The following is a 13,179-nucleotide window of genomic DNA, read 5'->3' on the forward strand; positions in this document are numbered from 1 at the left end:
TAAGATTATTTTTAAAATTTTATTGGGGGGGGTGTAGGCAGAGAGAGAGAGAGAGAGAGAGAGAGAGAACACGCGAATCCCAAGCAGAAAAGTGCAGAGCCCGATGCGGAGCTTGAACTCACCAACCCCTGAGATCACAACCTGAGTGGAAACCAAGAACCAGACGCTTTACCCACTGGGCCACCCAGCTGCTCCCTGATATCATTCCATTCTGTGGCACGATTCTAGACACAAACCCATTCAGGTCATGGTATCTTTTTGCCCCTAGAAGCAATTTTGCAAGTCGACGGCCACGCAGGCAGACCACGGGAGCACCGAGCCACACTTCTGCGGAGCGGCGCCTTCCTGGACGGCCAGGAACCGACCGAGAGAGGGCCCCGGGCCTCCATCCGCCAGAAGGCAGACCTTGATCCCTCACAACGGCAGGGATGCGCCTGTGACTCGTGTGGCGCGAGTCTGCCGCGTCACGGAGACGGTAGTCCCACCGCCTACCTGGCCCGGAGGCGCTTCGAGTGCGACGGGCAGGGGAACGTGTTCCTCTACTCCAGGCCCGACGGCCCGGCTCCGGGCGCACGGCCGCGGCAGTGTGAGCGGTGCGGGTGGCCGGGAGGCCGGGCCCGCCGCGGGGAGCCCTTCCCCGAGGCCGGCCTCTCCAGCCGCCTGGGCTGCCAAGAGCCGCCCCCGGGGTCCGGCCCATCGCTGCCCACCGCCCTTCTGGCCGGGGGGAAGCCCTACAAGTGCTCCGAGTGCGACAAGACCTTCTCGCACAAGTCCCGCCTCGTCGAGCACCACCGCTCGCACACGGGCGAGAAGCCGTACGGCTGCGGCCAGTGCGGCAAGGCCTTCTCCCGCAAGTCGTGCCTCCTGATCCACCACCGCATCCACACTGGGGAGAAGCCGTTCGGCTGCGGCGAGTGCGGCAAGGCCTTCTTCCAGAAGTCGCACCTCATCCTGCACCGGCGGACCCACACGGGTGAGAGGCCCTATGAGTGCGGCGAGTGCGGGAAGGCCTTCTCGCAGAACTCCTGCCTCATCATCCACAGGAGGACCCACATGGGCAAGAAGCCGTACGAGTGCTCCGAGTGCGGCAAGACCTTCTCCCAGAAGGCCAACCTCATCCGCCACCACAGGATCCACACCCGGGAGAAACTGCACGGCTGACGGGCACAGCCGCCGTGGGCCTCCCTCCCGCGTCCCCGCACGTCTGGGAACCAAGGACAAACCTCCGCGTGTCCCCCGCGCGCACCACCCTTCAGTGGGAAATCCGGTGCCCCCCCCCCCCCCGGGAAGAGAGCGCGACCGAGGGGAAGCCCCTCCCTGGACCGTAGCGAGGGGAGGGTGAGGACACTCTAGAGCCACCTGTTTTTACAGGAGCTGCCTCACGACAGAGGGGATCGCTGTGAATTCACTCTGGTCGTTGAGCTTTCGAGTCTGTAAATAAATATAATCATTTAAGACAACAGCTGTGAGCAACATGGGAGCAGTCCCTGGGACGGGGGCATTTAGGGGTTATGTTCCCAACGATGCTGCATAGGAGGAATTTTATTTGTCAACCGCAGTGGTAATCCAACAGAATTGTGAGCCTGGAGGCACAGCCACCAGACTGTAGAGAATGACCTCTATGGAGCCCCCGCACTAAATCCTACCCTTTGGTCGCTGTAGGGTATGTTATACCCGGAACGGTACGAACTTATTATTAAACCAGGAGTCCGTGCACCGTACCACTTACCATTTGTCCCTTTGTTTGCTGGCAACTGTTATAGAGCCCCCAACCCCGCCACCCTCAGATCTGGAAACTGGCGCTTTTGTGACCTCTTCTCCTAGCTCTCCACCAGTTCCTAAGTAGGTTTCATGTTAAATGTGTCAAGTTAGGACTCCCTTTTCTGGCAACATGACAGACTGTGTAAGGTGAAAGCCCTTCCACTGTGAACGGCCAGAAATGATGACCAATGATAGATTACGTGCTTTTACATGCATAATTCAGCTGGCGACCAGGGAAGTTTCCAGGCGCCAGCGAGGGATGCCGAGCTGAGAGCCAAAGATTAAGTTCGAGAGCCGACCGTGGGTTTAACTTGGTTGACCCAGAAGCCTGGGTTGTTGAAGACTGAAGGAGGGTGCGAAGCAAGGCCTCGGGCACATGAGGCAGAGAGCTGGTAATGAAGTAACTCACAAATTCAGAAATTTCAGAAGCCTGGACATACAGGGAAGGGGTGGACTGGCAAAGAATCTCATTGGCACAGGGAGCTTGTCCGTATCTCTGTGGGCTCCGATGGGGGAGGATTTGCCCTGACCAGCATCCCACGTGAGACAGAATTTGCAATTTGCCCTATTCCTGTCCCAGTTCAAAAACCGAACCGTTGGGGCGCCTGGGTGGCGCAGTCGGTTAAGCATCTGACTTCAGCCAGGTCACGATCTCGCGGTCTGGGAGTTCGAGCCCCGCGTCAGGCTCTGGGCTGATGGCTCAGAGCCTGGAGCCTGTTTCTGATTCTGTGTCTCCCTCTCTCTCTGCCCCTCCCCCGTTCATGCTCTGTCTCTCTCTGTCCCAAAAATAAAATAAAAACGTTGAAAAAAAAAAAAAAACGAACCGTTAATATAGAAAATTTGTCCTGGCCTTGGAGACAAATCATGGAAGCAAACAAAACACGTTGTGGAGGAAGGCGCCCTCAACCCATGTTTGCCAGGATTCTGACCTACAAACCCAAGATGAGTTCATAATCCCAAACTACAGAACACAAGGAACCAACCCACAGTGAAAGGCAACAGGCAACTTGAACTAAATACGAACGTCCCGGATTTTAAGGGTCATAGAAACCTACAAAACTCCATGAGCTCCATTGTATGGAAACCAATTTGACAAATTATATTTCATATGAAAAAACACCTGTCTTCACAAGCCATTAAAAACGAAAACACCACATGAAAGCGAGACACAAAGAGCGAGCACTGGCTTCTTTCGAAAGGGACCACCCTGAGTGTCTAGAGTTGACAGATACAGGCACTGAAACGTGAAGCTACACCAAACTAATGAGCCAACAACCCAGCCGGTGCTAACTCGGCTGCCGAGAAGGCGAGCAGAAAGTAGAGTGAAGCAGATTCTTAGGATTCAGTCTACAGAGAGGCGGGAAATGTACATGAAAGGGTGAGACATCTGGGTGAAAATAAGAGCAAGTAGGAGTTCCTAAAAGAGAAAATAGTGGAAGAAAAGGACATTCCAAGAGAAAAGGCGGCTCGGATTTGACAAGACCGGAGATCACCGATTCGGGCAGCACAGTGGACAGGTAGGAAATTCGCATCTTAGAGCTGGCTAAGCTGTTTCAAGGTGTCCCTGCTCCACACCCGCTTGGTGTGGCCGAGGGATCTGCAGGGACAGGACGCTGACACCCGCCTCGATTGCAGCCGTGGAGCCACAAGCGACTGCGCGGGCCCGTCGTGGCTTCTCCTGCGTCCTTGCGGGCCGCCGTCTCCCCTGCTTGCCTGTCTGCCTTCCGCTCTCCTCGGCTGAGACCCTGTGGAGGTTACCTAACCCCCTCTTTGCTGCTTTGAATTAACCAGTGTGGTCGCAGCCCACCATCTCTATTATAAAGTCACGTGCCCCGGGTTCAATCTCTGTCTGCCTTCTACCTCGACACCCCATGTGGCCCCTCGAGGCCTGCTGTGGACTTCCCGCGGGTCCCGCAAATAATAAACTCCGCCATTTCAGTTTCCCTCCTGGCCTGTTGTCGCACCCGCTGACCACCGGTACCTGTGGTCCTTCTTAGCAAACATTAGTTTAGCAGAGTCCTGACGGTCAGCCGCAGGATCAGGACGGTAGAGTCGTGCTGGCAGCCGGCTGCCGGGGAGCCTTGGAGCTGCGAAGGGCAGGCTAACCGGCTCTCCCCGGTGGGCAGTTAGTTGGTGGGCGCAGCTTCGACCTTGGCCACTGCCCGTCCCAAAGTGCAAGCTGGGGAAGAAGCGACCCGAGTCCTCCAGGGCCTCGGGGCATTGCCCTGGGAGCTGGTTTGCGGTGCACCTGTTCACGCCCCAAGGAGGATGCCTGCCCCCGCTTCCCCACCTGGCCGTGGCTCTCAGGTCCTGTTGCATTGGTTAACGGCCAGGACATGGGTGGCCACCCCGCCCAAGTGCAGGCTATGATAGGGGGACGGAGAGACACCCCGTCCCTGACGGCTGTGCTTGCGGGTGGCACGGGGAGGCGGACTCCTAGTCCCGTGTGGTGACAAACGGCACCCTCACTCGGGGAAGGCACGGCTCCCGGCAAAGGTCGGTGTGGCCGGGGCCTGCGGTCCCTCTGTGGCTGCACACCTTTCTGCTGTCACACGACCCTGTGGGATATTACGGGTCCCACCCCTGGCACATGGTGGCACAGGATCTAGTGGTCTGATGCAAACGGTCCGAGCGCCACCTGTAAGGCCGGAGGAAGTTAGCAAGTTCATCGCGAAAGTGAAAGCCCACAGAAGTGGCCGCGGGCCGGTCAGCCTGCAGAGCAGTAACCTGCCAGAGCGCTGGGTCCAGCCCTCGAGGGCTAGGGGTCAGCCCGTGACCTGCCACCGTCACTGTTTTGGAGGGGCCGGGCAGGACACCCCCGAGATGGACCTGGCCCTGGGGGACGGCCACTGCAGATCTTTCCAGTAACAGTCTTTAAGGTCAGATCAGTGGCAGATAATAGAGCATCTGAAACTGCCAACTATGGCGCATTTGGAAGCTGCCAAGAGAGTAAATCTTGAAAGTTCTCATCACAAGGAAGAAAATGCAACCGGGAGTTGCTGATGCTAACTAAAAGGGGTGATCATTTTACAACATACGCATCTATCAAATCGTTGTGTTGTGCACCTGCAACTAACGTCGGCTGCCAATTACACCTCAATAAATAAATGAAAAAAAGAAACCCAAACTCAGTTTCACGCATCTCAAGATTCACAATATTCTCAAAGACTTTGTGCAGCAGGAGGGATTAGGAGGAGCGGCCGGCTGAGAAGCTGTTCACACGGGCTCTGAGCTGCTGCCCACCCCACACGTGGGGCAGAGGCCCGCGGCACGTGACCTTTCACCGGGACCCGGGGACCGGCAGCAGACGCAGGTGCCTTGAGGGAAGGGTAACCACCTCAGGCTCCCGATCAACCACAAGCGATTTTGCCCGAGGGAGGCCCGGCATCTAATCAGATGGTTGTGGTTCCCACTCGATCCGCGCAGCCTGAGTAACAGGATGGCTGGTGGACCCCCGGGGCCTAACCCCAGCTCCAGAGGGGTACCGGGGCAAAACCAGCCCGGCACAGGACCACAGGTGGCTGAGCACCGGGTGTCGGCAGACCCCACCTGCGGGCGCCTGGGTGGCTCCGTTGCTTAAACGTCCAACTGTTAATTTCAGATCACGTCATGACCTCACGGTTTGTGGGGTGGAGCCCTGCGTCGAGCTCTGTGCCGGTGGGGGTGGAACTGCTTGGGATTCTCGCTCTTTCTCCCTCTCAAAATAAATAATTAACTTACATCAAAATAAATTTAAAAAAAGAAAAGCCATCTGCAAGCATCTCTGAGGATCCAGGGCCTTTTCCCTGCCCAATCAGGACGGTCGAGTTTTCCGGACGCAGCTAGTGTGCTCAGTTACAAGCCTGCTGCTCCCGAGGCTACTTGGGTTGGTAAACTGGGCCCAAGAATTGCCAGCTGAGGTTTACAGCCAGCTCTGACAGACCCCAGACCAGACCCCAGAAGACGCGGTCCTACCGCTTCCTGCCCTTGGACTCCAGAGCTATGCCCCTGGGCCTGTAGCCCTTAAGCGAGACGCCCACACAGCCCAGAGCTTGTCTATGGTTTATTCCTCCATCCGGTATTTACTAAGAACCGCCAAGTTCATAGGGTCTGAGACCTGGCTTTAAAGAGCTCACAGTATAATTGAGTGGTAAGTGAAGGAGATATTTATATTTTAGACTGCCAGTTTATTTTTAATTTTTTTTTTTTTTTTTAATTAGAGAGGGTATGAGCAGGGGAGAGACAGAGAGAGAGCTCCCGAGCAGGCTCCTTGCTGTCCGTGAAGAGCCTTGACTTGGGGCTCGAACTCACAAACCGGGAGATCACGACCTGAGACGAAATCAAGAGTTGGACACTCAACTGACTGACCTGCCCAGGCGCCCCTAGAGTGACAGCAGTTGTGATTGAGGGGGGGACGGAGAGGGGGGCTGTCTTAGCGTGCTGCACAGACTAGGGGGCTTCTGAACAACAGACATTGCTCACCAGACTGGAGGCCGGGAACTCCAAGATCGAGGTGCTGGCAGATCTCGTGTCTGTTGAGCACCCACCTCTTGTTTGCAAACAGCTGCTTCCTCGCCGTGGCCTCACCCGGTGGAAGGGGAGAGGGAACGTTCTGGAGCCTCCTTTATAAAGGCACTAATCCTGTTAACAAGGGCTCCACCCTCATCACCTAATTACCTCTAGAGGCCCCACCCCTAAGCCCGGCTCCCGGTGATTAGGTTTCCACGTGATGCATTTAGAGGGGGAGGGGGAGGACAAAAACATTCTCGCTACAGCAGTATTTGGGTTGATCACTGAGCAACACGAGGCATTTTCACACGTGGAATGCGGAACGAGAGGAAGTGTGCACCGGGGGCATAAGGCAGCGTGAGCAAAGGCGACGCTGAAGGCGTGGCTCGCTGCGCAAACAGAACAGCTGTAGCTCATTTTAAATACAAGGAGATGCACAGATCTGATGAAGTTTTGAACACCTACCTACCCATGTAATTACCACGCAGATCGAGATCTAGAACACCTCCAGTGCCCAGACCATCCCCCTGTGCCTGTGCCAACCCAGATCCTTCTCCCAGGGAACCACTATTATATCAACCAGCACAGATTAGTCTGTCATTGGCCTTTTACGTACAGGGAGGCATTCGGTTTGCACTCTCTGTGGCTTGCTGCTTTTTTTTTTTCTTCCCAAATGTTTATTTTTGAGAGAGACAGAGCATGAGCGGGGGAGGGGCAGAGAGTGAGGGAGACACAGAATCCAAAGCAGGTTCCAGGCTCTGAGCTGTCAGGGCAGAGCCCCATGTGGGGCTTGAACCTACGAACCTCGAGATCGTGACCTGAGCCAAAGTCGGACCAACTGAGCCCCCCAGGCGTCCCCATCCCATGACTCTGCCACAAGTCGTTTGCGTCTATTCCATGTTTGTGAACATTTGCATTATTTTCAGTTGTGTATTATAAATTAAGAACCATAAACTTGTACCTTTTAGCACTCGTTTCTCTTCAAAAGGTACCGTGTGGTCAGGATTTAGAGCAGTTGTTCTCAACCGAGGCTGATTGAGCCCTCCCCCCAGGTGACATTTGGCAATGTCTAATGACATTGTTTATGATCTCAACTGGGGGGGGGGGTGTGTGCAAGTGGCATCTACTGGGTAGAGACAAGGGGTGGCTGCTGAATATTCTCCAGTGCACGGCCACCAGCGAGAACCGTTCAGCTTGCGACGTCCGCAGCAGCCAAAGAACTAGACTCAAGTCCGATTTTGGAGTCCTTATGACGCTGGGCTCGGGTTTGTGTCCAGCAGGTCTTGGGGAGCCACAGACGGCTCTGGGATGGTGAGGTTCCCCTCGATGGGGGAGATCTCAGGCCAGACGCCGTCTGGCACGCAGCATTAGCTGACCTCGGCCCGGACGACGTTCCCTGACGTCCTGCCGCCGACCACCCGCCACAGGGCACCCTGCACGTCCCGGTTGCGCAGCGTGTAGATGGCAGGGTAGAGCAACGGCGTGAGGTTGATGTAGACGAGCGACACCAGCTTGTCCTCCTCGAGGGAGCGGCTGCTCAGGGGTCGGGCGTACATGGCCGTGGCACAGCCATAGTGGAGCACGGCCACGGTGAGATGCGATGCCACCGTGTTGAAGGCCTTGCGGCGGCCCGCCACCCCCCCGACTCCCAGGATGACCGCCAGCACCCTGGTGTAGGACAGCAGGATCAGGACCAGAGGCAGCACCAGCAGCAGCAGGCAGGCGGCCAGCAGGACCCTCTCCTGCAGGTCCCGGTCCCCACAGGCCAGCACCAACACGGCCGGGAGGTCACAGAAGACGTGGTTGACGAGGCCCCCCCGGCAGAAGGGCAGCTGGAAGATGGCCACGGTGAGGCCCAAGGCCAGGAGAGAGCCCCCAACGCAGCAGGAGGCGAGAAGGCACCGGCAGCGCCCCGCGGTCATGAGCCGGGGGTAGCAGAGAGGGCGGCAGATGGCCAGGTAGCGGTCCAGCGCCATGGCGGCCAGCAGCAGGCACTCGGAGCCTCCCAGCGCCACGAAGAGGCCCATCTGGGCAGCACAGGTGGAGCGGGCCACCGCCTGGCCCCCCGGGGGCAGCAGGAAGCCCGCGAGCATGCGCGGAGTCAGCACCAGCGTGTAGGCCACCTCCACGGCCGACAGCGCCCCCAGAAAGAAGTACATGGGGGTGTGCAGGGCGGGGTCCCCGACGGCCAGGCCCAGGATGAGCAGGTTTCCCACCAGCGTGGCCAGGTAGAGTGGCAGCAGGAAGGCAAAGAGCAGCAGCCGCAGCCCCCGGGGCCACCCGGAGAAACCCAGGATCACGAACTCCCGCGGAGCCGTCCGGTTTGACCCAGGCCAGGGGCTCATGTCGGGACCTGAGGGAGGACAGGGGTGCAGGCCAGAGAGGAGGGTCGCGGTGACACACCCCTCCCAGAAACACAGGGCCCTCGCCTCTCCGGGGTTCAGCCCCCACACCCCCTCCACCAGGGACGCGGGGCGTTCTCCCCAAGCCGGCACCTGCCGCCCCCGCGAGTCCTCCAGGAATGCAGGTGTCTGCAGCCACCGTCCGCTCTCCCTCTGGCTTCCGCGGCCCGTGCTCTTCCAGGCCCCCCCACCCCCGTGCCTTCTGCACACCTCTCCACCCCCCCACCCCCCCACCCCCCCGTCCCGGGCCACCATCCAGCTGACCTCCCCGGAGGGGCCTCAGCTGCCTGGGGGAGTCACCGCCTCCAGGCCTCACGGGTACACCCGCAGGTGGATGTCCGCCAACCCCGTCGAACCGCCGGCTCAGGCCGATGCGGCCGCTCCTGTGCACATCCCACCGGCACGCGAGCCGCCCTTCCCGTTTAACCAGCGCGTCCTCTGCTGGGGGTGGGGGCGCTGCTAGCGCATCGAGGGCGTTTCTCCGGAGCACCGCGCCCGCCACCGCACTGTGAACCGCGGCCCTGTCCCTGACCGTCTCCTGTGTGACAGAATATCTAAAGATATTTTGATGTGGGGGCACCTGGGCGGCTCAGTCGTTAGAGCGTCCGACTCTTGGTTGCAGCTCAGAACATGATCTCGTGAGTTTGGGCCCAGCATCAAGCTCCTCGATGACGGTACGTACGGAGCCTGCTTGGGCTTCTCTCTCCCTCTCTCTCTGTCCCTTCCGCACTCACTCTGTCTCTCAAAACAAATAAACTTCAAAAACAATCAATAAAGATATCTTGATGTTTCAAGAGCCCAGAAAGAATTTGGAGGGGCATCGCGTTGATCTAGAATACTAGGTCAGTAAGGGAGCATTACACTGGGCCTGTCGGCACTAACTTAGGGGTCTTTGAAGAGCCTCAGACCAGTGCACATCTCAAAACAGCTCTTTCTAGCCAAGCCAGTGTGTGTGTGTGTGTGTGTATGTGTGTGTCTATTTGCACACGCGTGTGCAGGGCACAGTGGGTGCCTTCTGCCTCATCACCCAGCCCTGGGGTGGCCTCAGATCACAGAGACGCCTGGGGCTGAGTAAGGAGCTTTGCTTTCTGGTCCCGTCTGTGATGCTGCCCAAGCCCCACCTTCTCCGTGGGGCTCAGATTCCTCGTCTGTCGCCCTTGATGCGACACAGGCCCTGACGCCCCAGGATGTCATTCTGCAATCCTCCCCCCCGCCCCGCCCCGGGCACGAGCCCATCCCGGAGCCCGGACGGCTCAGCGGCACAACCGGGGCCTCTGGGCTCACGTGCACCTGCACCGTCTCCGCTGTTTCACTGACCAGCTGACACGGCTTGAAGTCTTTACCCTGTGAAGCCCCAGCAGCCTCTTCAGCCCCACAGAACTGTCGTGACGACTAAGTGACATCACGGCCAGCACAAAGCGCCCAGCACAGCGGGCCCGGCGTGCGGGAGCTGTTATGGAAGGAATCGCCACCCTATCCTGTCGTGTGCTTCCTGCTGCCTGTGTGCCGGGCACGCCCTGCCCTGGCTGAAGATCTCTGGAGGGAAGCGTCGTCTGGAGACAGCAGAGAGGGAGGTGTGGGGACCGAGGCAGCAGACCCGCGTCACCTGGCCTATCTGCCCTGATTCCGAGACCCCGGAGCCTTCAGGTGTCCCGCCCCTCTGTTTCTCTTCCCCAAGGGTTCCCCCCCCCCCCGCCCATGCCCCACAGCTCTTCCCCCGAAGCCTCCCGGAAAGTCGTCCAGGGACACTGGCATCACCTCCAGTGACCCTTCGTTGGCAACGCCCCCATATTCCCTCCAAATGCCGATGGGAGGGAGGGGGCGGGATCACAATCGCTGCCGTGTGTCCAGCCCTCACGGTGTGCAGGCGAGCCGTAAACGCCCTGCGTGCACAGTATTCCTGAACATTCTCGAGACCGCTGTGAGGAGTCACGCCACCATTACAACTGATTTACAGATGGGGAGGCTGAGATCTGGGGGAGACCCACAGCATCTCCCTTAGCCAGAGGCCCCCAGGTCTGTCTGATTTCACAGTCTCTGCCCTTAAGTAAGGGGAGAGCCCGCTCTTCTCTGTGTCTGCCTTGTCTGTCGGTCCTTCCCCACCCAGACAAGGGGAAAATGGCAAGGGGACCGGAGGAGAGAGAAGGAAGCAGATGCAGAGGTGCAGAAACAGAATGAGGCCTGCGACCAGGGACAGGCAGAGGCGAGCCCGCTGAGGGCAGTGGCAGGGAGGGTGCCTCCACTCCAAGTGGTTTGCCAGACTCTGGGCCGACAGAGATAGAAATGGAGAGGGAGAGGGGGAGAGACAGAAAGGGAAAGATGAAAGGAGAGGAAAGAGAGAGAAACAGAGAGAGACGGGGTGGGGGCGGGGAGATAAAGAGAAAGGGAGAGAGAGAAGAGAAACAGAGGAAGAGTTGGAAGAGACAAAGAGAGACAGAAAAACAGAGATGGAGAGAGAGACAGGCAGAGAGAAGAGGAAAATCTCCTGTGTCCCCCCGGGCCTTCTGGACCCGAGACCCCCTCCTTGAAGGGTTTCCTCTCTCCCGCAAACATGGGCTTCACCTGGGGCTTTGCCCTCAGTCCCTGGCACCCACACCCCACCTCCCACAGCATCGCTGGAGAATTCGAAAATTCCTTTAAAGGAGACAGCCAGACTTGGGGCCCCCCGACCCCGAATCGCAGCCTGAATTAAATTCTCAGCTCCTCGGCTGGCCGGGCGCCTTGCTCACCCCGCTAACCTGGCAGACGTGGTTCCCAGCGGTGACGCCGGAGTTTGGGCTGAGCAGGGGACCAGCGTCCTGGGTGGGAGAGGTGCCAGTTCTGACCATCACGACATAGAGCCCGCAAGCCTTATGGGCGCCCTCATCCCTCTATCTCCCGCGCACGCCTTCCCCACAAGCCTCGCGGCGGCCTGCTGCCGTCTCCCACTTGTCCCTGACCTTGCGCACCTGTTCCGTATCAGAAAGTCCTTCCCCACCTGGAAAGCTACTCGCTCTTCACAGCCCAGCTCAAATAGCAGTTCCTCTGTGGATACAAATTACAAAGTAGCGGCGGACTGTGGAAGGATTCTGCGGAGAATGGGGAGCAGACCTCCTGCACCACATCAATCCCCCACTTCTCCCGTGATCTCCACCTCTGTTCCCAGGGACTCTCTCAGTAAGAAAAGACAGGAGTTACTTAATAGGTTTCCCAGGGCCCACTTAGGGGTCTGGCTTCCTCCAAAGCCCCGGGGCCTCATTAGTGCTCTTCTCCGTGCAGTGTGGTGCCTGAGGACCACGGTGGTCTCAGAAGGCTGGGGGCTGAGGGATGAGTGGGGGGAAGACTTGGGAAATCTGAACTGGGGCGTCCCGGGAGAGTCTGAGACTTCTGGGCCAAGGGGACAGAGGCCGCCTCTCTGCAGGGATGGAGGTAAACTGGGACGGGGGAGGGAGGGAGTAGCCCAAAGTAGCATGGTGGACAGCTCATTGGAGAGAGGGGAGGAAAGCGCCAGCTCTCCCGGCATTTTCCCAAAGTTTGCAATAAGGGGTGGCCAGCAGGCTGGAGATCTCGGAATGGGGTGACTGGTGTAGTGGACGCGGGTGGGCATCTTCACCACCACCACCACCAGAAAGTACCCCAAGGTGCTGAGCAACAAAACCCAACGACACAGATGTCTTCTGTTCTCATTGCCCGTTTACAGGGAAACTCACAGCATTGCAAAACGTACGGTTTTGTATCCCACGATTCCCACTTAACATTACACACATTTTCCATTTACTACATTACACATTACACACGTTTTCCATTTACTACATAGTCTTCTTAACTATTTTAAGCATTAATTTTATTTTGTATTCATTTTTTAAATGTATATATATTTTGAGAGAAACAGAGAGAGCAGGGTAGGGGCAGAGAGAGAGGGCGAGAGAGAGAATCCCAAGCAGGCTCTGTGCTGTCAGCACAGAGCCCAATGGGGGGCTTGATGTCACAAACTGTACGATGATGACCTGAGTCGAAGTCAAGGGTTGGACACTGAAGCAACTGAGCCATCTAGGTGCCCCTAATTTTTTTTTCAATATTTTTTTTTAATGTTTATTCACCCTTGAGAGACCAAGCACAAGCAGAGGAGGGGCAGAGAGAGAGGGACAGACAGAATCCGAAGCGGGCTCCAGGCTCTGAGCTGTCAGCACAGAGCCTGACACGGGGCTCGAACTCATAGACCGTGACATCGTGACCTGAGCTGAAGTTGGACGCTTCACCAACTGAGCCACCAGGTGCCCCTTTTATTATTTTTTTCAATCTGAAATACTTGTTTCAGATTTCAAAGGGTGTAAAAGAAGAGCCTGTCCCAAGAACCCTGCCTCTAAACTCATCCAGAGGCAACAGCTGTTACCCAGTCCCTGTTTCCCCTTACAGAGAGAGTCTAGGGACATGGGCCAGCATGCACGTGTGTGCGCTATTTGCGGCTTTGAAGTGACAAAATGTTAGCAGTGTCCCAAACTGTTGTGCATATGCCCTCTCTCGGTGGGCAGATCTTGAAATCATTCAC

At 57.5% G+C, this 13,179-nt stretch overlaps 2 protein-coding genes across 25 annotated transcripts in view; one reads left to right on the top strand and one right to left on the bottom strand.

The window, feature by feature from the left end:
* The window catches only part of LOC105261300 (zinc finger protein 239-like), a 68,962-nt gene extending 67,241 nt beyond the window's left edge, over positions 1-1,721 (top strand). For all 23 annotated transcript variants that reach the window (XM_045048263.1, XM_045048258.1, XM_045048257.1 and 20 more), the window contains one exon: positions 269-1,721. In XM_045048263.1, the coding sequence (XP_044904198.1) occupies positions 269-1,161 (893 nt within the window). In that variant the 3' untranslated portion in view covers positions 1,162-1,721. The remainder of the gene's footprint in view (positions 1-268) is intronic.
* Positions 1,722-7,284: 5,563 nt separating this feature from the next.
* On the bottom strand, positions 7,285-12,578 carry LOC101099262 (olfactory receptor 10AC1-like). Of its 2 annotated transcripts, XM_045048268.1 has the most exons (3): positions 11,600-12,578; positions 11,390-11,449; positions 7,285-8,602 (listed from the first exon to the last, which is right to left on the bottom strand). In XM_045048268.1, the coding sequence occupies exon 3, from the start codon at positions 8,592-8,594 to the stop codon at positions 7,617-7,619; it is 978 nt and encodes a 325-aa protein (XP_044904203.1). In that variant the 5' UTR covers positions 8,595-8,602; positions 11,390-11,449; positions 11,600-12,578; the 3' UTR covers positions 7,285-7,616. The 2 variants fall into 2 exon arrangements, with proteins under 2 accessions (XP_044904203.1, XP_003998487.1); XM_003998438.4 differs by having other exon boundaries at positions 11,390-12,578.
* Between the last annotated feature and the right edge of the window lie 601 nt (positions 12,579-13,179).

The sequence above is a fragment of the Felis catus genome, chromosome E3 (genome assembly GCF_018350175.1).
Source record: "Felis catus isolate Fca126 chromosome E3, F.catus_Fca126_mat1.0, whole genome shotgun sequence".
In the NCBI taxonomy this organism is placed as follows: domain Eukaryota; kingdom Metazoa; phylum Chordata; class Mammalia; order Carnivora; family Felidae; genus Felis; species Felis catus.